The sequence below is a fragment of the Panthera pardus genome, unplaced genomic scaffold (assembly GCF_024362965.1).
Source record: "Panthera pardus isolate Hobbes unplaced genomic scaffold, ASM2436296v1 HiC_scaffold_8, whole genome shotgun sequence".
NCBI classification, from domain to species: Eukaryota; Metazoa; Chordata; class Mammalia; order Carnivora; family Felidae; genus Panthera; species Panthera pardus.
This window is the reverse complement of record NW_026527013.1, coordinates 116304669-116329464: the sequence shown is the minus strand read 5'-3', so window position 1 is coordinate 116329464 and position 24796 is coordinate 116304669. Positions and strand designations below refer to the sequence as shown.

The 24796-nt window shown below is 43.8% G+C and overlaps 1 protein-coding gene across 2 annotated transcripts in view; it reads left to right on the top strand.

Moving 5' to 3' along the window:
• The window catches only part of GSDME (gasdermin E), a 64141-nt gene that overhangs the window by 29737 nt on the left and 9608 nt on the right, over nt 1-24796 (top strand). For both annotated transcript variants that reach the window (XM_019443624.2, XM_019443623.2), the window contains 5 exons: nt 9755-9926; nt 11561-11681; nt 16616-16777; nt 18821-18948; nt 20690-20885. In XM_019443624.2, coding sequence (XP_019299169.2) covers nt 9755-9926; nt 11561-11681; nt 16616-16777; nt 18821-18948; nt 20690-20885 — 779 coding nt within the window. The remainder of the gene's footprint in view (nt 1-9754; nt 9927-11560; nt 11682-16615; nt 16778-18820; nt 18949-20689; nt 20886-24796) is intronic.

Sequence of the window (24796 nt, the reverse complement as noted above, 5' to 3'; positions counted from 1 at the left end):
GTCCCCAGCAGCAGCCCCAGCTCTGAGTTTCACTTCCCTGCCGGCTTCCCTGCCTGCTACTTCTTAGAGGCTCCTGCCTGGTCTTGTCTCTCAGTCAGCTCCCATTCTGTATCTGTGTAGCTATTTCTTAATTGCTTTGAGGGTCCACCTCCTGACTGACGGCTCACCACATGAAGCACCCTGAAAATTGTCTGCATGTGTTTGACCCTCCTGGTAAGGGTTCTTGATTGGGCTTTCCCGCCAACAGTGGAAGAAAAGAAACATTTGCAGACGGGTGCAGTGTGGTCACTGTATGTAAGCCCTCATTAAATATAAGCTTCATAGCCAGTTCTCATTTTACAGATGTGCAAACTGAGGCTCAGAGGAGGTAATAACCCAGTGAATAGGAGATAAAGCTAGAAAGCATCTCCAGAAGGAGTACAGGTGTCTGTGTTGACACAGAGCGGCCTGCTACACAGAAGTAGGATGATCCCTCAGGAGAATGGGGGCAGGGAGGGTCCAGCAAGTACACTGAGTGAGGAAAAGGCACTCTTCTCCCCATTTAGTGTTACTTCCCTTCACTTGCCTCTGGATGTGTTTCTTTGGGTCTAACCCTTGGAAGAGTGATTATATGGTATCTCACATCTCGATGGCCTTCTGTTCTTGCTTTCATATTGTCCCCCAGGAAGAAAAAGGAACCTTGGGCTGTCCTTAAAAGTATGTGTGAAGAGGACAGAGAACATCTGGCTGTTCATTTTCTTACAGGAGAGCTTTTGTCTCCTTCCTCCTATCTATGGACATTGATCTCTGGCCGGACTGGAGAAGAGAAAGTTTTTTTTTGTAATTTCTTTATTGAGGTATAATTGACACATCATATTATATTAGTTTCAACTCTACAATGTAATGATTCAATATTTGTATACATTGCTAAATGATCACTATAATAAGTCTAGTTAACAGCTGTCACCGTATGTAATTACAAATATTTTTTTTTCTTGTGGTGAGAACTTTGAAGATGGACTCTTCTAGCAACTTTCATATATGTAATATAGTGATCCCCCTTACCTGTGGGCAGTATGTTCCAAGACCCCAGTGGATGCCTGAAACTGTGGATAGTACCTAACTCTGTGTATAATACATTTTTCCCTATGTATATGTACCTATGATAGAGTTTAATTTATAATCCCTTAAATGCTTAATTTATAAAGAATAATAAAATAGAACAGCTATAACAATGTTCTGTAATAAAAGTTATGTGAATGTGGTCTCTTTCTTTCAAAATATCATATCTTATGTACTGTACTCACCCTTCTTATGATGATGATAATCATGAGAGATGGTAAAATGCCTGTGTGATGAGATGAGGTGAGGTAAGGTGTACGATGTAGTACTGTGATGTAGCCTTAGGCTACTCTTGACCTTCTGATGATTCATCAAAAGGAGGATCATCTTTCAGACGATGGCTGACCATGGGTTGTTGAGACAACACATAAGGGGGGGCCTACTGTACAGTGTTACTAACTAGAGTTCCTATGCTGTACATTACATCCTCATGACTTATTTATAACCGGAAATATATACCTTTTGCCCCCCTTCACCCATTTTATCCATCCCCAACCTCCCACCTCTGGCAACCACCAATCTGTTCTCTGTACCTATGAGTTCTTGTTTTTGTTTATTTTTCTGTATTCCATAGATCATACTGTATTTCTCTTTCTAAGTCTGGCTTATTTCACTTAGCACAGTGTCCTCAAGGTCCATCCATGCTGTCCCAAATGGCAAGATTTCATTCGTTTTTACGGCTGCATAAAATTCCATTGTATGTATGTATCACATTTTCTTCATTCGTTCATTAAAGGGCACTTAGGTTATTTCCACATCTTGGCTGTTGTAAATAATGATGCATTGAATGTGGGAGTGCATATACCTTTTCAATCCAGTGTTTTGTGTCCTTTAGGTACTCAGAAGTGGAATTGCTGGATCATATGGTAGTTTTATTTTAAATTTTGAGACCTCTGCACGTGGTTTTCACAGTGGCTGCACCAATTTACATTCCTACCAACAGTACATGAGGATTCTCTTTTCTCCACATCCTTGGCAACACTTGTTATTTCTTGTCTTTTTGAAAGCAGCCATTCTCAGGTGATATCTCATTTTTTTTTTAAAGTTTATTTATTTATTTTGAGAGAGAGTGTGCGTGCATGTGCATGTAGGAGGGGAGAGGTAGAATCCCAGAACCCACATGGGACTCAATCCTGACATAGGGCTCAATCTCTTGAACCGTGAGATCATAATCTGAGGTGAAATTAAGAGTCAGATGCTTAATTGACTGAGCCATCCAGGCGCCCCTCACTGTGGTTTTGATTTGCATTTCCCTGACGATGAGTGATGTTGGCCATTCTTACATCTTTTTGGGAAAAATGTCTATTCAGATCTTCTGCCCATTTTTTAAATTGGATTTTTTTAAACTATTGAGTTGTATGAATTCTTTATGTATTTTGGCTGATAACTCCTTATCAAATATATGATTTGCAAATATTATTTCTCTTTCAGTAGGTTGCCTTTTCATTTTGGTGATGGTTTCTTTTGCTGTGCAGAAGTGAAAACTAAAGTTTGATGTAGTCCCACTTATTTTTACTTTTGTTGTTTTTGCTTTTATTTTTGCTTTTGGTGTCAGATTAAAAAAATCATCAGCAAGCTCAATGTCAAGGAATTTACTACTTACATTTTCTTCTAAGAGTTTTATGGTTTTAGGTGTAATATTCAAGTCTTTAATTCACTTTGAGTTAATTTCTGTGTATGGTGTAAGATAGTGGTCCAGTTTCATTCTTTTGCATGTGACTGTCTAGTTTTTTCTCCGCACCATTTATTGACTGTCCTTCCCCATTGCATATTCTTGGCTCCTTTGTGATAAACTAATTGACCATATGTGCATGGGTTTATTTCTGGGCTCCTTATTCTGTTCCATTGATCTGTGTCTGTTCTTATGTCAGTACCATACTGTTTTGATTCCATTGCTTTGTAATATGGCTTGAAATAAGAGATTATGATGTCTCCAGCTTTGTTCTTTCTCAAGTTTGCTTTGGCTATTTGGGGTCTTTTGTGGTTCCATGCAAATTTTAGAATTGTTTGTTCTATTTCTGTGAAAAATGCCATTGGTATTTTGATTGAGATTGTGTCAGATCTGTAGATTGCTTTGGGTAGTATCTTAACAATGTTAACGTTAATTCTTCTAATGAGCACAAACTATCTTTCCATTTATTTGTATCTTCAATTTCTTTGATGAGTGTCCTATAGTTTTCAGTGCACAAGTCTTTCACTTCCTTGGTTAAATTTACTCCTAGGTATTTTATTCTTCATGATGTAAGTGTAAATGGTATTGTCTTCTTAATTTCTCTTTTGATTATTTGTTACTAGTGTAAAGAAATGCAACAGATTTCTGTATACTGCTTTTATGTCCTGCAACTTTATTGAATTTGTGTATTCTAATGGTTTTTTGGTGGAGAGTTTAGGGTTTTCTGTATGTAATATCATGTCATATGCAAATAGTCACAGTTTTTCTTATTTGGATGTGTTTTGATTCCTTTTCTTGCCGAATCGCTTTGGCTAGGACTTCCAATACTATGTTGAATAAAAGTGGTGAGAGTGGGCATCCTTGTCTTGTTCTTGATCTTAGAGGAAAGCCTTTCATATTTTCACTGTTGAGTTTGAGGTTAGCTGTGGGCTTGTCCTATATGGCCTTTATTATGTTGAGGTATGTTCCTTCTATACCTACTTTGCTTTGTCAAGAGTTTTTGTCATAAATAGATGTTGAATTTTCTTTTTCCACATCTATTGAGATGGTCATATGATTTTTATCTTCATTTTGGTGTATCACATTGATTTGCAGATGTTGAACCAGCCTTGAATCCCTGGAGTAAATGACACTTTGTCATGTCGTATTATCCGTTTAATACATTGTTGCATGGGCGCCCAGTGGCTTAGTTGGTTAAGTGTCCCACTTTGGCTTAGGTCATGATCTTGCAGTTTGTGAGCTCGAGCCCGGTGTCAGGCTCTGTGCTGACAGCTCAGAGCCTGGAGCCTGCTTCAGATTCCGTCTCCCTCTCTCTCTGCCTCTTCCTCATTCACCCTCTGTCTCTCTCTCTCAAAAATAAATAAACATTAAAAGAATGAAAAAGGAGTGCGTGGGTGGCTCAGTTGAGTGTCCGACTTTGGCTCAAGTCATGATACCACGGTTTGTGAGTTTGAGCCCCGCATCAGGTTCTGTGCTGACAGCTCAGAGCCTGGAGCCTGCTTCAGATTCTGTCTCTCCCTCTCTCTCTGCCCTTCTCTCACTCTCTCTCTCAAAAATGAATAAATGTTAAAAAAATACATTGTTGAATTTGGCTTGCTAATATTTTATGAGGGTTTTGTGTCTGTGTTCATCAGGGATATTTGTCTTAGCTCTCTTGTGGCCTCCTTCTGGTTTTTGTATCAGGGTAATGCTGGCCTCATAAAGGGAGTTTGGAAGCATCCCCTCCTTTTTTATTTTTTGGAAGGATTTTTAAAAACATTTTTTAATGTTTTATTTATTTTTTTTAATGTTTATTTTTGAGAGAGAGAGAGAGACAGACAGACAGACAGACAGACAGACAGAGTGCGAGCAGGGGCAGTGCAGAGAGAGAGAGGGAGACACAGAATCTGAAGAGGCTCCAGGCTCTGAGCTGTCAGCACAGAGCCTGAAGCGGGGCTTGAACTCATGGACCGCGAGATCATGACCTGAGCTGAAGTTGGAGGCTCAACTGACTGAGTCACGCAGGCTTTTTTTTTCCGGAAGGATTTTTGAGAAGGATTAACTAATTGTTTTTTGAACATTTGGTGGAGTTCACCATTGAAGCTGTTTTTTCCTGGGCTTTTGTTTTTTGGGAGGTTTTTGATCACTGATTCAATCTCCTTACTAGTAATAGATGTGATCAGGTTTTCTATTTCTTTATGATTCCAGTCCTGCTGGAGATTTATTCCAACCATGCATTTTAGAATTTATGTGATAAATTATTCATCTATCCATCACCTGGTGGGTAGGATAGGCATGGAGGTAGGGGTAGGGTACTCTGGTAGGGTAGGTACAGAGGGTACTCTGTCCTCCGGGAGCTTACAGTTTTTCCAGAGGTCTTTTTTAATAAGAAACATTTTTTGAATAATTGGTGTGTTCACATGGTTTAAATGTTACAAATCAAAAGAGAAAAGGGAAGGAGTGTCCTCCCGATCTTCCAGCCATCTAGTTCCCCACTCAAGCGGTAATTACTGTGAATACTATCTTCTTTTTCTGAAGACATTCTGTCCATGTTATTCAGTGGCTCTTAATGGGGCTCAGGGGAGGTGGAGCTAATTTAGACAACCTGGGGAAAGTTTTCTAAGGGCACATTGCCACAGCCACCAGGTGATGGGGTCAGGGAGAATGAGCAGGCAGAGATATTCTGAAAAAGATTCCTGGAGGACTTGGGTATAAACCCCCCTTCCAGCCCTACCTGTGGGTCTAGCTAGACAGGCAAGATCTTTACATGTGGAAGTGGACATACTAATACAAGAGTTTGCTAGAGATGAAGGTCACATTCTGGTACAGCCAGAGGATGCCCTCGCCCAGAGGGGCAAGAAAGCAATGGTGGGTCTGCTGTGGCTGGGGGGTTGGGAGGCTTTGTGAACAGTTACCATCTACAACCTTTCTGGACCTCCATGTTCCTCATTTATGAAACTGCTAATCTAGGGTTTTAAATTTTCTTTCCCCTTGAATCCGTGTAGTGGTCTGGAGGAACCCATAAACATCTTTAAATGTGTACATGAAACATGGAGGATTTTAATGTAAATGGATTACACTGAAACCTGATGGTTTCCCCACTTAGTGGGCCCAGGGTATCCCTGTTGCACAGGGATCTATGCTCTGGGGAGGCCATGGCCATGTTCTGGCCCCCAGGAGCTGCTCTGCATCCTGAGCTGCTTGCTGCCTGCTGGTGGTAACTAGGAAAGGAGATGGGGAAAATTCCCTCTGAGCTGGCTTTGCAAAGAGTCCAATGAGGAATCCATTTCCCCCTGATAATTAGCTCCCTCTGTCTACATCAGGTCTTCTGTCCTCACTGAAGATGAGTAGGTCTGTGTGGTGTTGGGTTTCCAAAAGGTGGCAGCACTGTTCTGGGAAACAATCCCCAGATGGGTGGGGAGGGCCTGCCCTTGCAGCCCTGCCTGTGTAGCTCAGTGGAGTATTTGTGAGTCAGCCTGCGTGGGTCTTGTCCATAGTACTAACCTCCCCACTCAGCTGAGTCTCTCAGCTTTAGAGATGGACCCTGGCCAAAGCCCTGGCTTCTGTTCTTAGCTTGTGGTGGGGTCAGCCCGCAGGGGCCACTCTGAGGGCCACTAAGCCTCACAGGTGCGTGGCTGGATGGGCACACGTCCAAGGACTGGACCACCATCAGATGCAAAAGAAAGTTACGGTTCTGCAATGGACTTTGCTCCCTTTTGCTTCTGGTGTTTGGTGTGGGAGTTCTGGAGGGAGGTAGGCATTTTAAGCAATGCAGTCTTGGGCAGTTTAGGCTGATTTTTTTCTCTCCAAATAATTTAACATTGGCTAAGACAGCATCAAGCATTTGGTGGATCTGTTTAAGGCATGTGGTAGTGCAGTGATTTCTGGTGTGCCAGAGTCCCTTCAGACTCTGGGTGGCCTTCCATTGTCCCTCTGCTGTGAGTTCTGGGGTTTGGAAGCTGGAAGTTGCTGCTTCTGATGTGTGTGTTCACATGGGCTTGGTTCAGTACCTGAACTGTAATTGAAGCAGCTGATTTTCAAGAATCTGCTAGAAGATGAAATTGTCTATACTGTCAGAGTAGAGCATCAGAAGGGTCTGGTTCAAACGTATGTTTTGACTGGTGGATACACTGGTTCTCCTCTTCCAAGTCTGTGTCTCTAGAACCTGAACACAATCTTGGGAGGATTTACCTCTACATATCATTCTTTAAACTACACTGCTAACCCTCCATTTCCTCCATCTTCTATGTGTTCTTTCACACAGAGATGCATATATATATATATATATATATATATATATATATATATATACACACACACACACACACACATTTGAATGTTCATTAAGGCAAAGAGACAGAGAAGCAAAAAAAAACCCCACAAGTTTTATTCATCCATTTATTCCAAAATTATATATGATTCCCTGCTATGTACTAGACACTGTCCTGATAGTAATTGGAGGGCACAGTCCCTACTTGCATGGAGTTTAGGGGGAAGAGGAAGATAATGTACAAATAAACAAATGTGCTAGAAAAGTATTAAGTCTAAATATGCTCTCCAGATAAGTGGTCTCAGGATGTGACAGTGTGACAGAGTTGTTACCGTGCACAGGGTGATCAGGAAATGCCTGCCACTCCTGAGGAGGTGACTAACATCAGCAAGATGTAGGAATTGGGACATGGCATTAAGGCTGTGGGGCAGGCACTCGCCTGTTGTGTTTAAGGCATGGAGAGAAAGCTGGAAGGTGGGATTGGCCATGGGCAGGGGCCGGATCACAGGATGTGATGTAGTCACTGAAGGTTTCTAAGCAAGTGAGTGAGAAAGTTCCTCCAACCCAATTAAATGACTCATATTCCCTTCAAGTGCACACATTGGGGTTTATTTTGGGCACCTCAGTAGAAGAACACCAGAAGGTAGTGGGAGCCAGCTGGAGTTCGTGTGGCATTTAACTCTGTGTTCACTGCATGTCCTCTCCTCTAGACCCCACACTAGCCCCCTCGAGTAGAGCACTGTTCCCATCCATCTATATAAGAAAAGCAAGGTGCGAAGGTAGAGTAATTAGCCAGCTGGAGGGCCAGAGCTTGAATTTGAACCCCACGGGCTGGGCTCCAAGCCCCTGTTTCATTGGCCTTCCTGGAATGGACCCCTGGGCAGCTTTTTGTAGTTGTTGTCAATTTTTTTTATTACTTAATTTAAAAAAAAACCCATGATTTATTTATTTATTTATTTATTTATTAATTCTGCACCCAGCATAGGGCTCCAAGTCATGACCCCAAGGTCAAGAGTCACACACTCCTCCTACTGAGCCAGCCAGGCCCCATATTACTTACTTAACACGTGTGAAATGTTGTTATAATTTGCATTTCTTTGACACTACTAAGATTGAGCACCTTTTCATGTATCTTTACTTTTTTTGTTATAAAATATATATAACCTAAATTCTATCATTTTAACCATTTAAAAATGTTTATTTTTGAGAGAGGGAGGGAGAGAGAAGGCATGTACGTGCATGCACAAGCAGGGGAGGGGCAGAGAGAGGGAGAGAGCGAGAATCCCAACCAGGCTCTGCATCAGTGCAGAGCCTGATGTAGGCCTTGAACTCAGGAACCGTGAGATCACTACCTGGGCTGAAATCAAGCGTCGGACACTTAACCGACTGAACCACCGAGGTGCCCCTATCATTCGAACCATTTTTAAGTGTACAGTTCAGTGGCATTTCTAAAACTTTTTGTCACTTTCAAATAGAAACTGTGTAGCCATCAAGCAAGAACTCCTCATTCTCCTTCCTCCCAGCCCCTGGTAACCTTGAATCTACTTTCTACCATGATGAATTTGCCTAGTCTAGGTATTTCACATAGGTAGACTCATCCAATATTTGTCCTTTTTTGTCTGGCATATTAGACCTAGCATACCATCTGCAGGGTTGGTTCATGAGTCGGCATGCATCAGAACATTATTCCTTTTCATGGTTGAATAGTGTCCCATTGTGTGTACATACCACATTTTGTCTGTCTATCCGATGATGGAGTTTCTACCCGGGACAGCTTTTCACATGGAGATAGGACCTTACTAACTACTCACTCCTGTTCTGAGGATACTTTCTGAACCCTGGAGAATCTGTGTTTGCCCCGTGTCAGGGTGACCCTTACCTGTGTGTGGTTAGAGGTGCTGCTGAATTTTTTAAAGGTAATTAACCTTGAATTATTTAAAAAGCTCAAGATGAACACTGTAACTGTTGCTGTGTCAATATGGACTCTCCTTAGGTTCTTTCCTGTCCACCTCATAGATGTATTGCATCAGAGGAGAACTCTGCAGGGGTTATTTCATTGTTTACTTCTAAGCCTGAAATCTGTCTCCTGTACATGGATAATTTAGCTTGTCCTGGAAATTCTCCAGAGTAGCCACATAGGAGCCCCAAGTCTGTGCTGGGGGGCCTTGAGCACAGACTGACTTCGGTTTCCTCATCTGTAAAATGGCATGAAACTTCTAAGAGATTCTGTGTCCTTCCCAGACAGGTTAAGAAGCTCCTTTTTATTTCAAATCCAGTTTCTTCCTTGCTGTGGGAAGCCTGATCCTCTCTTCTCTTGAAGGAACTGGTCAGCATTCCCCCCATAATCCCACATTTCCTGTGATGGCTGTGGGCCCTCAGCTGTTGATGAAATGGTGAAACCGACTTTCCAGGGTGGAAAACTGGTGGATTTCAGCCCCTGCACTAGTTGGGTTTCTTTTCTTCGTCCTTGACAACCAGTGATGCTGTTCGGTAGGGAGCCCCCTGCCCTCCCGGGCAGCCTTTCTCTGGATGCCTGGAAGCTCCTGGGTGGCCTTGGGAAGTTTGAGTTGAGTCTTTCTGGATGAACTACCCCCTCTCTCGTGGCCAGGAAAGAAGCAATGCTGGTTGTTACCCGCGTACTCTTGAGCCGCCGGCTGTGTGAGAGAAGATCCATTTGCTGCATCGATCTCCCCTGAGGCAGGAGGCCACTCACGGCCAGTTTCCCTTTTCAGAGCAATAAATCTGGGAAATCCTGTGCTGCAGCAGGTGCTGGAGAGGAAGAATGAAGTCCTGTGCGTCCTAACACAGAAGATAGTGACCACGCAGCAGTGTGTGATCTGGGAGCACATTCAGGTGGAGGAGCAGTGCGGCGGCGTGGTGGGGATCCAAACCAAGGTGGTGCAGGTGCGTGGCCGCCCCGGGGTGGAGGCACCGGGGCTGGAGGTCTCGGTCATCGCGACCCGGGTCAGGGGCCTCTTGGGGTTGTGTCTTCGTTTGTCAGGCCTCTTCTGTAGTGAGCTAATAGAAACCCAACTCAAATTGGCTTAAACAAGAAATAATGTATTGGCTCGTGTAACTGAAACATTCAGGGGAATCTGAGTTCAGTTGCTGCTAGAAGGGAAATTGGACAGACGGTGTATGCTGCCTCCCCTGGGGTAGAGTCCCTGTCAGGTAGGTGCTCTCCTTGTGGTGTGGTGGCTCTTTGCTGCCACCCCAGGGGAGTGTGCTTCAGGGCTGGCTCTCACCATCGTCACTTGTACCCATTTCTGAAGCAGACCCAAGGCCAGGGCAACACAACCCTCGGAATGGTCAGGTGCCTTCCCCAAAAGAAAATGGGTCAAAGGAGCACTGGTCAGGCCAATACACAGATAGCTACCAGAGCCTTAAGGTCTGGTAGCCAGAGGTCTCAAAATGACCACTTTGGGATCGCTTGCCTCAAATTCTTTGTGGACTGAGCTAGGGAAAGTAAAGAGCAGTACATGTGTCTATACACAGAAAAACAGATGCTTCTGGATTAAAATAGAAGCAGTCTTATTACCAGGCTGATCCTTGAGCCAGTACTAGACTTCTGTGGAACAGGAAGCTATCAACCCCAAACTGTTTCTTCCACAGTCTACCATGGTGTCTGATGACCTATTCTCAGAGATTTGTTTCTTGGAGTGACTTTTGACTTTTTCCAGAGGACCTGGGAAAGTTGTATTTGGAAGGAGGTGGAGACAGAGGTTGGGTCTGGAGGTGGACTCTCCTTGGGGCAGGAAGGCTGGATAGCAGCGATGAAGGAGGGGCCTGATGGGAGGCGGCTTTGGCCAGCCCTGCCAGTGTTTCTGCCTGTGGTGACCCCACTACAGGCCTGGCGCCTGCCTGGAAATCAGGAAGCTGGCTGTCCTCCCACCAACTGGGATCAAGTTGCTAAAAGGGGTCTCTGATCTTCAGTGTTGAGGCAATGATCTCCCCAGGCCATCCTGGGAAGGGGTCATATTTGTAACAGTGTTGGAAGGACAGAGCTCTGCTGCCTGACCACTTGGCATCTCCTGGAAATCCTCCTCTCATGCCTCCAGCACCTCCCCTGGGCTTATTTAACAGCCAGTGTGCCAGCCACAGGGGTCTGGAATGATGCCCCTGGGGAGGTCCTTGCTCTTGGCTAGTTCTCCCAGTCAGGCACTGACATTGTTTGGGATTGTCATCATTGTCCGGGCTGTCACAGTGGTTACCATAATCCTCCGTGAGGGAAATGACAAGTTACCTTGCTCATTTATCTGCTTTATTCAGTACTGTTGACCTAGTCTCATTATCCCCCACACTCTGGAATCTCATTCCACAGAAGTTTGGCCATTTACTTCCCAATATGTGCATCACATCATGAGGCCCACAAGGATCACATCCTTACATCTGCTGATTGGCTCCTATTTTCCACTTGGTTCCTCGGGCATTTGCTCAATGTTTTTGTATGCAAGGCCCAAGGCTGGCCACAGTGGGGAGGCAGAGAGAAGCCTGGGGAAGTCTGAGCTCATGGGGGCAGCTTGTGCTCTCACTCACAGGTGTCAGCGAAGGAGGATGGGAGTGTCATCAAGGACACCAACGTGGTGCTGGAGATCCCGGCTCCCACCACCATAGCCTACGGCGTCATCGAGTTGTACGTGAAACTGGATGGCCAGTTTGGTGAGTGCCGCCTCCTGCCCTGGGTGTTAGGGGAAAGAGATGGGAAGTGTGGGGATGACAAGTGTGGATGAACTTTCACCAGCACGGCACAGGGTCTATGCTGTGGGCATGCCATCAAACAGACTGTGGATCGGCCCTGGTGCCATGGTGTCCGTGAGGCAGGTTGTGGATGTCGCTGAGCATTAACTCTCCATCTCTGGAACGGGAAAGGCATTCCCTCACCGAGCTGTGGTCAGGATTACATGCGATGAGGCATGTGAAGTGCCTGGCATAGTGGTTGTTTATTAACAGCCTCAGCTGTTAATAATACTATCAGCATTCCACCTTCCTTCCCCCAACATGAAGCCAAAAATGCCCCACTTGACCTTGCTCTGTTGATCACCAGTGTGTTCAAAGCTGGGAGATCCTGGTCATTGCATCATTCGAAGAAAACAAGGGCTTTAGCGTAGCTCATGTTTGCTGATCTTAGATGCTCACGGCTCCTTCCTCCTGCTCTTCCTGAGAAGAGGTTGTGTCGAACCTAAGAAAACTGACCACTTCTTGGGGACATGAATGAATAAATGTAACATAATAATTGACTTTTTAAGGTATGGTAATGGTATAGTTACGTTTATTAAAAAAAAGAGTCTTCTGTTAGAGATTATACTGAAGTCTTCACAGATGAAATGGTAACATGTCTGTGGATTGCTTCAAAAATAGTCCAGGTGGAATGTAAAGGGTGTATGCGTGGGGTTGGAAGAGGTAAAGAACAATTGTTGGAGCTGGTCACTGGGTATGAGGAGGTTCGTTGTACTACTCTATTCTTGCGCCATTTCACGTTTTCCATAATGAAAAGTTTTAAAAGGTGTGCCTTGATACACCATGCACATATCTCTTGGTGTCCCCTGTTCTTCTCCTGTTTGTTCTCTGAAGTGGCAGGTTAGGGAAGAGGAAGTTGTCCAGGAGGCAGCTTTTTGTGTGCACTTGGCCCACACGAGTTAACTATGGCATTGAGCTACAAGTATAGGCACTTAGAACACTGATGGTCCTTACCTGACAGTCACAAGCTCCTGGGCACGTGAGGAGCCAAAGAAGAGATGCGTGAGGCCTGGAATGCAATGGTGGAGGCTCCACTTTCTTTCCACACATGGAGCAGCCTGCATTTCAGGGAGGTGACACAGAGTGAGGGTGTCAGGTTTTTAGACATCGTTCTGCAGAGACTCCTTAGGAATGCATGAACTAACAGAAATACCAAGAATTGTGACCTACAGGCTTCAGGCCATGGTTCCAGATTTGCGTCCTTGTTTGGCATTTTTATGATTTTATTCTGTCTCTTTGGAAGTCTTCTACTTGAACAAGATTGTCGCTCCTGTTTTTGTTATCAGCATGTTACCACATGCACTTACGTGATTCCAGCCCAAGATGTTTAGGCCCGGTTATCCTGTCCAGATGGGTTGGTAGTCGAGGGGTCACATTTATTAGCCTTTGGAAAACTTGGCCTGCACCCAAGGATGCCCATGAGTGCTCTGAGGACCTTTGGTGGCCGAGACCAGGCTGGGGCTACCACTCAAGGCTGTGGGGCCTGTGGGGATCCCCTTCCTGTTTCTCTGAGGAGGTGGCAGTGCCCTGCCACTTGCAGCTCTGGTGGGGCACCTGCAGAGGGCCTCTCTTTCTCAGACAGGATTGGAAAGACACAGCCTTGTCTGGCTGGCTCTCCTGTTTACATTTCAATTTCCAGCCTTTTATCTTGGCTGGCTTCTGCTGTCTTTGAAAATATGCTCCTCTTTGTGCTGTTGAGAAGAGGTCCCCAGGGGAAATCGTGGAGGTTCTTTTGGCTCACTTCCCTCACCCCGGCCTAGGAAGCCCCGCTCCATTGCCCTTTCCCACTGCTGAATCTGTGCCTGTGCAGCCTGGTGGCCAGGCTGACTTTCTGTGCGACTCATAGCCTGATTTTTAAGCCAGTTTTGCTCCCCCCTGCCTTTTACCCCCATCTGTGTTCCACAGAATATTCTGATCTGGCTTCATAAACATAGATTTGCAGGGGCCAGAAGGGCCCTTAAGAGGCTGCCTGATGTCTCCTTCCCACCTTCTGAGAGGGGATACATTGGACAAGGATCCTGTTTGTCCTCTGAAACTTTATGTGGAGGCCGACTCCTCTGAGTCCCTTGTGGGAGGCACCATGTGGCCTGTCGAAGCCAAGAGATTCTCTCATCCATGACCCCTTCCTTCACCCATAGCTCTCCTCTTATAGCCAATCATAGACATCGTTTTATGGTTTTGAACTTTAGCCTTGTACTTCGTACAATTAGGCATTATGCCAGTGTCCTTTCAGTGCATACTTCTGATTGGATGCCCTGTGGACATGAACCTGTGCCCCTGACTCAGCCTCGGTCAGTGCACTTGTGTGCAGGTCTACTGGCCCCAATAGCATTTCCCCACCAAGTCCTGCCACACACTCTTAATTGGCTTCCCCGCTTCTGTGAATCTTTCCCCATCTGTTCCATCCTAGCAGTATAACTAATATGATTCTTTAAAAATAAAAATGTGGTCATTTCACACACCTGCGTAAACACCCTTCAAGGGCTCCTTTTGTCCCAAGACAAAGTCTGCATTTCAGGTGTGTTGTGGTCCAGCCCCAACAGGTGTCTAGCCTTCCTTCTAATCTCCAGATGCTGCTGATGTAGCCATCTGGCCAGAGTTAACCCACTGTCTAGGAACACTCGTCTGGCCCTTGTTCCAGAGCCCCATGACTGCCTGTGTGCTCTCTGCCCTCTTTGTCCAGCTAATTCTTACCAAAACTTTAGGAGGCTCCTTAGACACTGCTTCATCCAAGAAACTTTTTCTGGTTCTCTCTCTGCTCTTGCCATTTTGGCTTCAGGGACCTGTGCACCTCCTCCAGTACCCCTATGCTATGTCTTCCCACTAGTAACATACTTACTGTTGAGGCCTGGACTATAGTCCTTTTGTGTCACTGGCTCTTGGCACAGTGCCCAACACCAAAAACAATGAAAGAATTGGCAGTGTCTCCAGGGGTCTGTGCATGTGTATAGGCAAGAGTGGTGCTGATGCCATAGACTCCTAAATTACCAGCTGGGGGGCCTGCCTGGCTCTTGGCAGGATTTGAGCCTATGTTAATTGTCATGGTGGCTGTCTTGGGGGAGCAAGATTAACACCTGAAGCCTGGTTCACATTCATCTGCCTCAGTGCCTGGTGCCAAGGGCACAGTGAGCCAGGGGTGCCCCAGGTGCCCCAGGTGCCCCAGATGTCCAGGGATCGGATGAGTACATAAAGGATTGTTTCATTTGTCTTTAGATAGCCATTTGATTTTTGTCATTAGTACCCACAAGCAAGTAAAAATATGTGCTAATCCTCATGACATCCATATTTTAATTCTGTAGCCTGTGCTTAAGTACACAAATGATTAAATAGAAGCATAAGGGGCACCTGGGTGCCTCAGTCAGTTAAGCGCCCGACATTGGCTCGGGTCATGATCTCACGGCTTGTCGGTTCCAGCCCCATGTCAGGCTTCTGTGCTAACAGCTCAGAGCCTGGAACCTGCTTCGGATTCTCTCTCTCTCTCTCTGCGCCCCTCTCCCACTCCCACTCTCTCTCTCAAAAATAAACATTAAAAACAATTTAAATAGAAAGATAAAAAGAGCCCTAATTCATGAGTGCACTTGCTATTTTTGCTTATTAAGGACATAATAACTATCACATAACTGTTACCTTAGGTTCTTAAATATGGACATATTTAAGGAAATATTTTATTATTTAAAAAAACTTTTTATTATGGAAAATTTATACATGTTCAAAAGTAGAGATAATACTATGAACTCCCATGTACCAGCTTTAATAACTGGGTTGATTTGTGTTTCATCTACAACTTGACCACCTCCCTCCATCCCATTCAATAATTTCGAAACAAATCCTAGGCATTGTATTGCTCTATCTATAAATACTTCAGTATATCTGAAGATGAGCCTTTTTTTTTTTTTTTTTTTTAAGACCAGTTTTGCCTTTATATAGATTCATGGAGACTGTATTTATTTGAGTCTGGTCTTTTCACTCAATATGTTTGTAAGATTCACTTATACAATTGCAGAAATCAGAAATTCACTTTTATTTTTTATTTTTATTTCTTTTTCAATATATGAAGTTTATTGTCAAATTGGTTTCCATACAACACCCAGTGAGAAATTCACTTTTAATTGTTGAGTATTATTTTATTTATTAATGAATAAAAGACAAGACTTGAAAACTACAACCACATACCACTCGTATACTTATATTGTCAATAATACTTAATATCATCAGTTCAATCAAATCAAATTTATTAATCAAATTCAAATTTTTTGTTTCAAACATGGGAAGATGTTTGATTTGGCTTTATTAAAAAGAAAACCACTAGGGACACCTAGGTGGCTCAGTCGGTTTTGTGTCTGACTTGGGCTCAGGTCATGATCATGCGGTCCGTGAGTTCAAGCCCTGCATCAGGCTCTGTGCTGACAGCTTGGAACCTGGAGCCTGCTTCGGATTCTGTCTCTCTCTCTCAAGAATAAACATTAAAAAAATTAAAAAAAAAAAAAAAAAAAAAAAAACCACTGGCCCCAACTGCTGTCATTTTAAAATGTACTCAATTGAATTTTTGCTATTTAACAGTTTGTTCAAGTCAGGCTAAGGAAATACTTCTGATGTTGAAAAGATTGCCTCCCACCTGTTCAGAGAGGACACACTGGAGAGCTTTATGTTGAGAACAACCATTTTCCTGTATTTCTAGGAAGTGGCTGACTTTTCATCAAACAGTGTAATGTGTAGGAAGTGGGCTTATGGGGTCAGAGAGTGGATGTATTCCCCTCCACCCCCCCACTTCCCTATTAGGTAATCCTGGGTTTGAGATGTGCCAACAAGTCTCAGCTGACCCTATGCCTGGCTTGTCCTTTTCTCCCACATTACAGAATTCTGCCTCCTACAAGGGAAGCATGGTGGCTTTGAGATTCACAGAAGTGACTATGTCTTCCTGGACCTTTCGTCCTTTGAAGAGTTTCCGTTTTGGGAAATGCCAGATTCTGGACCAGGACCATCTGCCCTGGATTGGCCGATGAATGTTTTAAAACAAGGTATTGTCAGCAGGGTGGGCTGTGGTGATCTGATTGCTGCTTTAGTACTATACTTCATGAGGTGAGGTGGCCTTCAGGAGCGGTGACTCCTCAGCGACTTAATGGAGAACATTTGAGAACAGAGGGAACAATGCTTCCAAGTCAGACCTAGTCCACTCAGCAGAATGCACCTCTGTGGAATCTTAGGGAACCTCAGGTCTTGGATGCCATGTTTTGAGGAAAGGGTGGAAGACTAAGGAGTGAAAGAGTCTGGGGTTTGGCATTTTCTTTCATTTTATCCATAGAAGACTCACAGACTATTAAAAGTAGCTAGTTAGCAGCAAAGAGCGATATCCCAAATTTTGCATCTGTTTCGTTACATTCCAGCCTTCACTGCCAGCACAGGCAAGGCTTTCGTCAGCATTGCAAAATGCTCTCTTGGGGGCTCTTTATCCACGTGGCTTGAAGCCCTGCATCCGGTGAGGAGGAGGGGAGTACCTGTGACTTGCCTGCAGCAATTCCTTTTATTCTTCATAGGATTTTGTGTTTTAAAAAGTTGGCTTTTCTTGTGGTGGTGTGGGCGGGCGGGGGGTGGGGGCGGGGAGGAGTGCAGTATGTAGCCAAAGAGGAAATGGACAAGGAAAAGGGGAAACAAATAACTGGGTAAGAACTTGGTAAAAAGAGCTAGAAATAGCTCAGAATGATCTGGAGAATGGCCAGGAGGATAAGAAGAGACTGTCATCTATGGGGCTTCAGAGGGTCCCAAACTAGAAGATACTTCTCTTTCTGTAGCAAAAGCATCAGGGTTGGAAGAAATGGCAGGGAAGGATAGGACTCTTCCATCTTGCAGGGCTGCAGGCCCCTCCTCTGCCTCCTTGAGACTGACAGTTGGGTCTGACTTCCAGCTGCCATTTAAGCATGGTCGTAGGTTAGGACACAACAGAGTGGCCCTGCAGCCGTGTACTGTGCTCCAGGGAAGGGACAAGAGTTCATGGACTGCAGCTTATCATTTCCTTTCCCACCAGTCCACTCTGTCAGTTGGCCATTCAAATCAGCCTGATGTGGAGTAGGGTGGGGGCCAGCCTGGCCTTTATGCCCTTGGACTTTACACCAACCAGGAAAGCTCTTCTCTCCAGGATGGCATGGCAAAGACCTAGCTGTATTTATAGAGAAGTATTTGAATGGGTCAGTGACTGATGTGACCTGTTCCTCTCCATGGGGCTCTCTGACCATTGTGTGCTGGAATTTGCCATCAGCAGAGGTAGTGCATTATGTATTAGTATGCATTTCTGCATATGAAACGGTTTTGGTTTATCAAATCTTGTTTTTAAATCCTCACTGGGCTTAATTTACTAGAAGTATTTCAGTGTTGTTTAAAAAAATACAGAAAAGATTTTAAGGAGAGAGCCTCAAGCACCCTGCAGAAGATGTGCATAACCCAGCTGGTGGGTCTGTGTACCTGCCCATTCTCCAGGATGGGTGAAGAATAATGAATGGGAAAAATGGAATGGCTGGTGTTTGCCATAAAAATAGGGTGCCAGACTCTTTGAAAAGTAAGCATTAAATATTAAAGGATAAAAATATGCATGGTATTAAAAGAAAGGACATGGAAAATAATGGACTTTGGAGTCTGCATGGCTGCAAAGCCCTATCAAAGTATTGAGTGATGGTTAGTAACTCAGCCTTGATAATTGACTTCTGTAGAAATCATGCTAAAGAGGAGTCTAAATAATTGATTAGACTTTTCCAGAAAGTAGACTTAATATTTAGTAAGTCCTCAGAAAAAAAAAAGTCTGAAACGAATCCGGGTGGCCCTCTTTCTTTTCTCTTTTTGTCCCCCTTCTTTCTTCTTGCAGTAGTGTGAGTGGTTATTGAAAAACACGCAAGGTGTTATCTAGCTCGATGTCTTTTGCTTCCTAGTTCCATTGTGTGTTACTGCATGTGTTTCTGCATGTGTCTTTCAAAGAACTGAGGACAATTACTATAAAAAGCAAAGGCTCCTGTCCCTTGTTCTGAGACACGCATGGGAGTCACGATGCTCGGAGTGCTCTGCTGTTTTCACAGGGACTCTGCTCTTGGAGAGGGATTTCCATCTGTTTTTGGAGCTGCCAGAACAGCAACAGACAGCACTTAGTGACATACTCCAGGCGGTCCTGTTCGATGAAGAATTGCTTGTGGTCCTGGAACAAGTGGTAAGACCACAGACCTCTCAAGGCAGTGCTGCTTCTACCTGGGTTTTCGGGAGATGTGGACAGGCTAGACCTCTTGGGATGAGGCTGTGAGCTGGGATAAAATTGCATTTAAAATTTCCTCACTTCTTTTAAACCTTAAAGTTTCTTTTTTTCTTATTCCCAGATCCTTAGTTATCTAAATGCAGAAAGGTAGCTGATGTCAAGAATCGAAGTGCAGATTGGTTCCCTCGGGCTGTCATAGCAAATTACTACAAATTCTCTTACAGTTCTGGAGGCCCGAAGTCTGAAGCTGAGAAGTCAGCAGGGCCATGCTTCCCCCACAGGCTCTAGGGGAGGATGCTTCCTTGCCTCTTCCAGCTTCTTGTGGCTCCTGATGCTCCTTGGCTTGTGGCCACACTCTTACAGTCTCTACTCTGTCTTCCTATGCCCCTGTCTTCTGTGTTGATGTCTTCTCCTTTTCTGTCTCTTAAAGGACCATTGGATGGTCACCATTGGATGTAGGACCCATTCCAGCCTAGGAGCATCTCATCTTGAGATCCTTAATTATATCTGCAAAGACTCTAATTCCAAATAAGGTCAAACTCTAAACTTCCAGGTGAACATATATTTTGGGGGCCTCTATTCAGCCCCACTACAAGGGGGCTGTGTGGCAGAGTCCAATAGGTCAATTTATTCTATTTAGAATAGATTGAAAAGCAGGCCTTTGTATTTTTTTGGTTTGTAGCAGCAGGATTTTCTGGTTGAGTTCCTTAACTATTAGTTGTACAAATGGTAAAGGACACACCACCTGGCAACCTGCCAGACTTTGTACTCTCCTTCCTTAAGGGGGCTAGAGCAGATGATTTATATGATAGGTTTTTCTTTTCTTTTTTCTATTATTCAGAGATTTTGAACTCTGATTTTCTGATTCAATGCTTTTATGATTTCCAGAAGAGCATTCATGTTATTTTCCACTCTTGAAATTGGACTGTACCAAAAGAGCTTGGCCACCGGTGGGGGACCCTATAATTGTAGAGAGAGTCTAACAGTCCAAGACATCTGGGTGTTCTGGGTGATGTGCAGCTCAGAGGTGGGTGTACTAGCCCCAGGGAGAACACACATGTTTCAAAAAGCCCCCTGACTTATACTTCCTAGAATAGCTCCAAGAGGGAAATATCAGACCAGTAGTACATTTGGAAAGAAGATCAGGTGTCCTGTCAAGTGCAGGAGAAAGAAGCTTCCCAGGTAGTGGGGGCCAGTGGGCTCTTCTACGAATGCATCTGATGTGAAGGTGATGATGGAGGAGAGCTCACTCCTTACTGGCAGGGCCACCCGCCTTCCAGCAGGTCCAATGCTCATGAATGGGGCTGCCCTGCGTCTAGCTGGGAATGTGGTTGGGGGCTGCTGTGCCAAGTTTAAAGCTGGATAACATGATGGGATAATGTTTTTATGTTCCCCTCAGTGCTGCATGTAGTCACTTGTTCCTGATCTCTGGTACGACCGGACAGACCCTGCCCTGTCCTGGAAGGCTTTCCTGTATCCGTTTTACCCTTGCTGTGAAAGAATAGTACCTGGGCAAGGCTGTTTACTCTTCTTATGAGGAAATCTAACCTGGCGGATTAGTGATTTAAAAACAGAAAGGAATTAGGGTTTTGCTTTACTTGGGAGATGGTGGAAGGGCAAGGGGGTGCATGTCATGGGGCAGAGGCTCAGCTTGGCCTCTGGCTTTACTACATCCATCTCTTTTCTCTTCCTTATGCAGTGTGAGGACATATTAAGTGGCCTGTCACTCCCAATGGCAATACTGGGGAAGCTGACGCCCCCACAGCAGCAGGACCTCATGGCTTTCCTGTGTCTGGTGGGGTACAGAATGCAGGGCAAGTGTCCAGGCCCAGAGGATGCAATCAGCAACCAGGAACTCTTTTCTACAGCCTACTTCTTGGTCAGTGCACTAGCAGGTATGGAAAGAGAGAAAGAAGTGCTGTTGTGGCTTTGAATTTGCTTTGCTTATTGTTGTGGAAGATGTGGTAAATATGGTTACTTCCCTTTCAGCAGTACAGGGAGGGTAAGTGAAAGGCTGAGGAAACTTATATCATTGCCATGAAAAGTCACGGACTTGAGTGTGATGCCAGCTTCCTCTACTCTCTCTTTTCTCTTCCAAGGAGGGCTGTCTGCAGGCACATACCCTCAGCGACACAGGAAGGCATCTTCTCAAACACAGCCTGTGATTCATACTTGAGCCCTGACACTGCTGCATGGAATGGCTTCCATCTGCCTACTGCTTTTTCCTCCAGTGTTTTGGTACTTCTGACCCTCATTGCAGACTTATTGGCCACCTTGTGTACATTTGGGCAGGGAGACTGTAGAGAGTATCCCAATGCACTAGGATGCTGGGCCCAGCAGCAACACAGCTTCCACGATGGTCCTGGGATGGCCCTTCTGGAGCACAGTGGTACAGTGGTTATCTAGCAGTGGACCCTGCCCTGCCACTCCTCTATCACTCCCATCCAGGATTCACCATGCCAGAGGGTCTTGGGTATCAGAAGGTAGTCATCCTATGTAAGGAGGCTGGGCTTCCAGTTCCTTCTTGGAAAGGCAAGACCTGGCACAGCAGCCTAGGATCTCTGTCCCCACAACTTCCCTTCATGATGATATTAGTCGAGGTGTTGACTTCCTGATGCATTCATGGCTGCTCCCCAGCACCACAGACAAACAGAGGCCAAGGAGATTGTCAGGTTTTAAAAAATTAATCAGACAGGATCCCTCTTGCTAGCTCTACGTGCCAACGAATATATGTTACGTATATATGCTATGAATATATGCTGTGTTCGAAGTCATGGATACATGTTTTAACTAGGACAGGACATAAAATAGAGGCCTGTGGAACACTGCTAGAGACCCTTCCTCCCTGATGTTAACATCAGTGTACTCGAGTCTTTCGATATAGCCATTCTATTAGGGGCTAATCTACGGGCCAGAGTTTTCCAGTTTGTGAAGGGCCTTTTCTTTTTTCACACACCCTATTACTTATTGAAATATTTCTATCAATAGCCTAGTTCAGTGATGTGAAATATGCAGTATATGGCTGAAGTGGTGAATGCATCACAGTCCCCTTCTCCTTGAAACCTGGACAAAGTTTCAAATTCTCTGCAGCCTTGCACATAGGCAGCCACGGGGAGTTGACACGTAACCTGAGATTTACTTGCTGTTTCTGAAAACAAGTTGTCAGAACAACTGCTGTCAGTTGTTTTGGATGCTCAACCGACTGAGCCACCCAGATGCCCCTATCAGTTCTAGTTTTTTGATGGGAGTTTTCTGGGTTTTCTATACATAGTATAATGTCATTTGCAAAGAGTGAAAGTTTGACTTCTTCCTCACCAGTTTGAATGCCTTTTTTATTGTTGTCTGATTGATGTGGCTAGGGCTTTTAGTACTATTATGTTGAATAAGTGGTGAGAGTACACATCCTTATCTTGTTCCTGACCTTAGGGGAAAACTCTCAGTTTGTCCCCATTGAAGATGATGTTAGCTGTGGGTTTTTCATAAATGGCTTTTATTATGTTGAGATAAGTTCCCTCTAAACCTACTTTGTTGAGGGTTATTACGATGAATAGATGTTGTACTTTGTCAAATGCTTTTTCAGTGTCTATTGAAGTGATCATTTGGTTCTTAGCTTTTCTCTTATTAAAATTTTTTTTTTTTTTGAGAAACAGGGAGAGGGGCAGAGAGAGAGGGAGACACAGAATCTGAAGCAGGCTCCAGGCTCTGAACTGTCAGCATACAGCCCGACACAAAGCTTGAACTCATGAATCATGAGATCATGACCTGAGCTGAAGTCAGATCCTTAACCAACTTATCCTTCCTCTTATTGGTGTGATGTATCACATTGATTTGTGAATATTGAATCAACCTTGCAGCCCAGGAATAAATTGCATTTGGTCATGGTGAATGATTTTTTAAATGTATTGGGTTTGGGTTCAGTTTGCTAGTATTTTCTTGAGGATTTTAGAATCCATGTTCATCAGAGATAATGGCCTATACTGTTTTTTTGTTTGTTTGTTTTGTTTTTTTTTTGGTGTTTTCATCTGGTTTTGCTATCAGGATAACACTACTCTCATAGAATGAATTTGGAACTTTTTTCCTTCCTTTTTAACTTTTGGAATAGTTTGAGAAGCATAGTTATTAACTCTTCTTTAAATGTTTGGTAGAATTTGCCTGTGGAACCATCTGGTCCTGGACTTTGGTTTCTTGGGAGTTGTTTGATTACTGATTCAATTTCTTTGCTGGTAATCTATTCAAATTTTCTATTTTTTTTTCCTGTTTTGGTAGGTTATATGTTTCTAGGAATTTATCCATTTCTTCTAGGTTATCCAGTTTTTTGACATATAGTTTTTTATACTACTCTCATATAGTTGTATTTCTGTGGTGTTTGTTATTTTTAATCTCTCATTTGTGACTTTATTTGGGTCCTTTCTCTTTTTTTCTTGATATGTCCAGCTAGAGGTTTATCAGTTTTTTTGTCCCCCCCCCCCCCCAAAGAACCAGCTCCTGGTTTCATTGATTTTCCATTGTTGTCTTAGTTTCTATATCATTTACTTCTGTTCTAGTCTTTATTATTTCCTTCCCTCTGCTGGTTTTAGGTTTTGTTTGTTCTTTTTCTAGCTCCTTTAGGTATAAGATTAGATTGTGTATTTGACATTTTTGCTGTTGGGGCAGGCCTATATTGCTATACACTTTCCTCTTATGACTGCTTTTGCTGCATCCCAAAGGTTTTGGACCATCATGTTTTCATTTTCATTTGTTTCCATGTAATTTTTAATTTTGTCTTTAATTTCCTGGTTGACTCATTTATTGTTTAGTAGCATGTTATTTAACCTCCATGTATTTGTGGTATTTCCGGATTTTTTCTTGTGGTTGACTTCTAGTTTCGTAATGTTGTAGTCAGAAAAGCTGCATGGTATGATATTGATCTTTTTAAGTTTGTTGAGGCTTGTTTGTGGTCTAATATGCGGTCTGTTCTGGAGAACGTTCCTTGTGCACTTGAAAAGAATGTGTATTATGCTGTTTTAGGAAGGAATGTTCTGAATATAGCTGTCAAATCCATCTGGTCCAGTGTGTCGCTCAAAGCCATCTTCTTGCTGATTTTCTGTTTAGATAATCTGTCCATTGATGTAAGTGGGATGTTAAAGTCCCCTACTGTTACTGTATTATTATAGATTAGTTATTTCCTTTATGTTTCTTATTAACTCCTTTATGTATTTGGGTGCTCCCATGTTGGATGCATAAATATTTCAATTTTTATGTCTTCTTGCTGGATGATGGCCTCTTTATTATTATATAGTGTCCTTCTTTGTCTCTTGTTACAGTCTTGTTTTAAAGTCTATTTTGTCCAATATAAGTATTGCTACACCAACTTTCTTCTGACATCCTTTTGCATGATAAATGTGTCTCTATCCCCTCACTTTCAATCTGAAGGTGTCTTTAGGTCTAAAATAAGTCTCTTGTTGGGGTGCCTGGGTGGCTCAGTCGGTTAAGCATCTGCTGACTTAAGCTCAGGTCAAGATCTCATCGTTCCCAAGTTTGAGTCCCGCGTCGGGCTGTGTGCTGACAGCTCAGAGCCTAGAGCCTGTGTCAGATTCTGTGTCTCCCTCTCTCTTTGCCCCTCCCCTGCTTCCACTCTGTCTCTCTTTCTCTCTCAAAAAAAAAATACTAAAAAAATTTTTTTAAAAAAATAAGTCTCTTGTTGGCAGCATATAGATGGGTCTTATTTTTTAATCTACTCTGTAACTCTCTATCTTTTGATTGGAGCATTTAGTCCATTTATATTCCAAGATATTATTGATATGTATTTGTTGCCATTTTATTATTT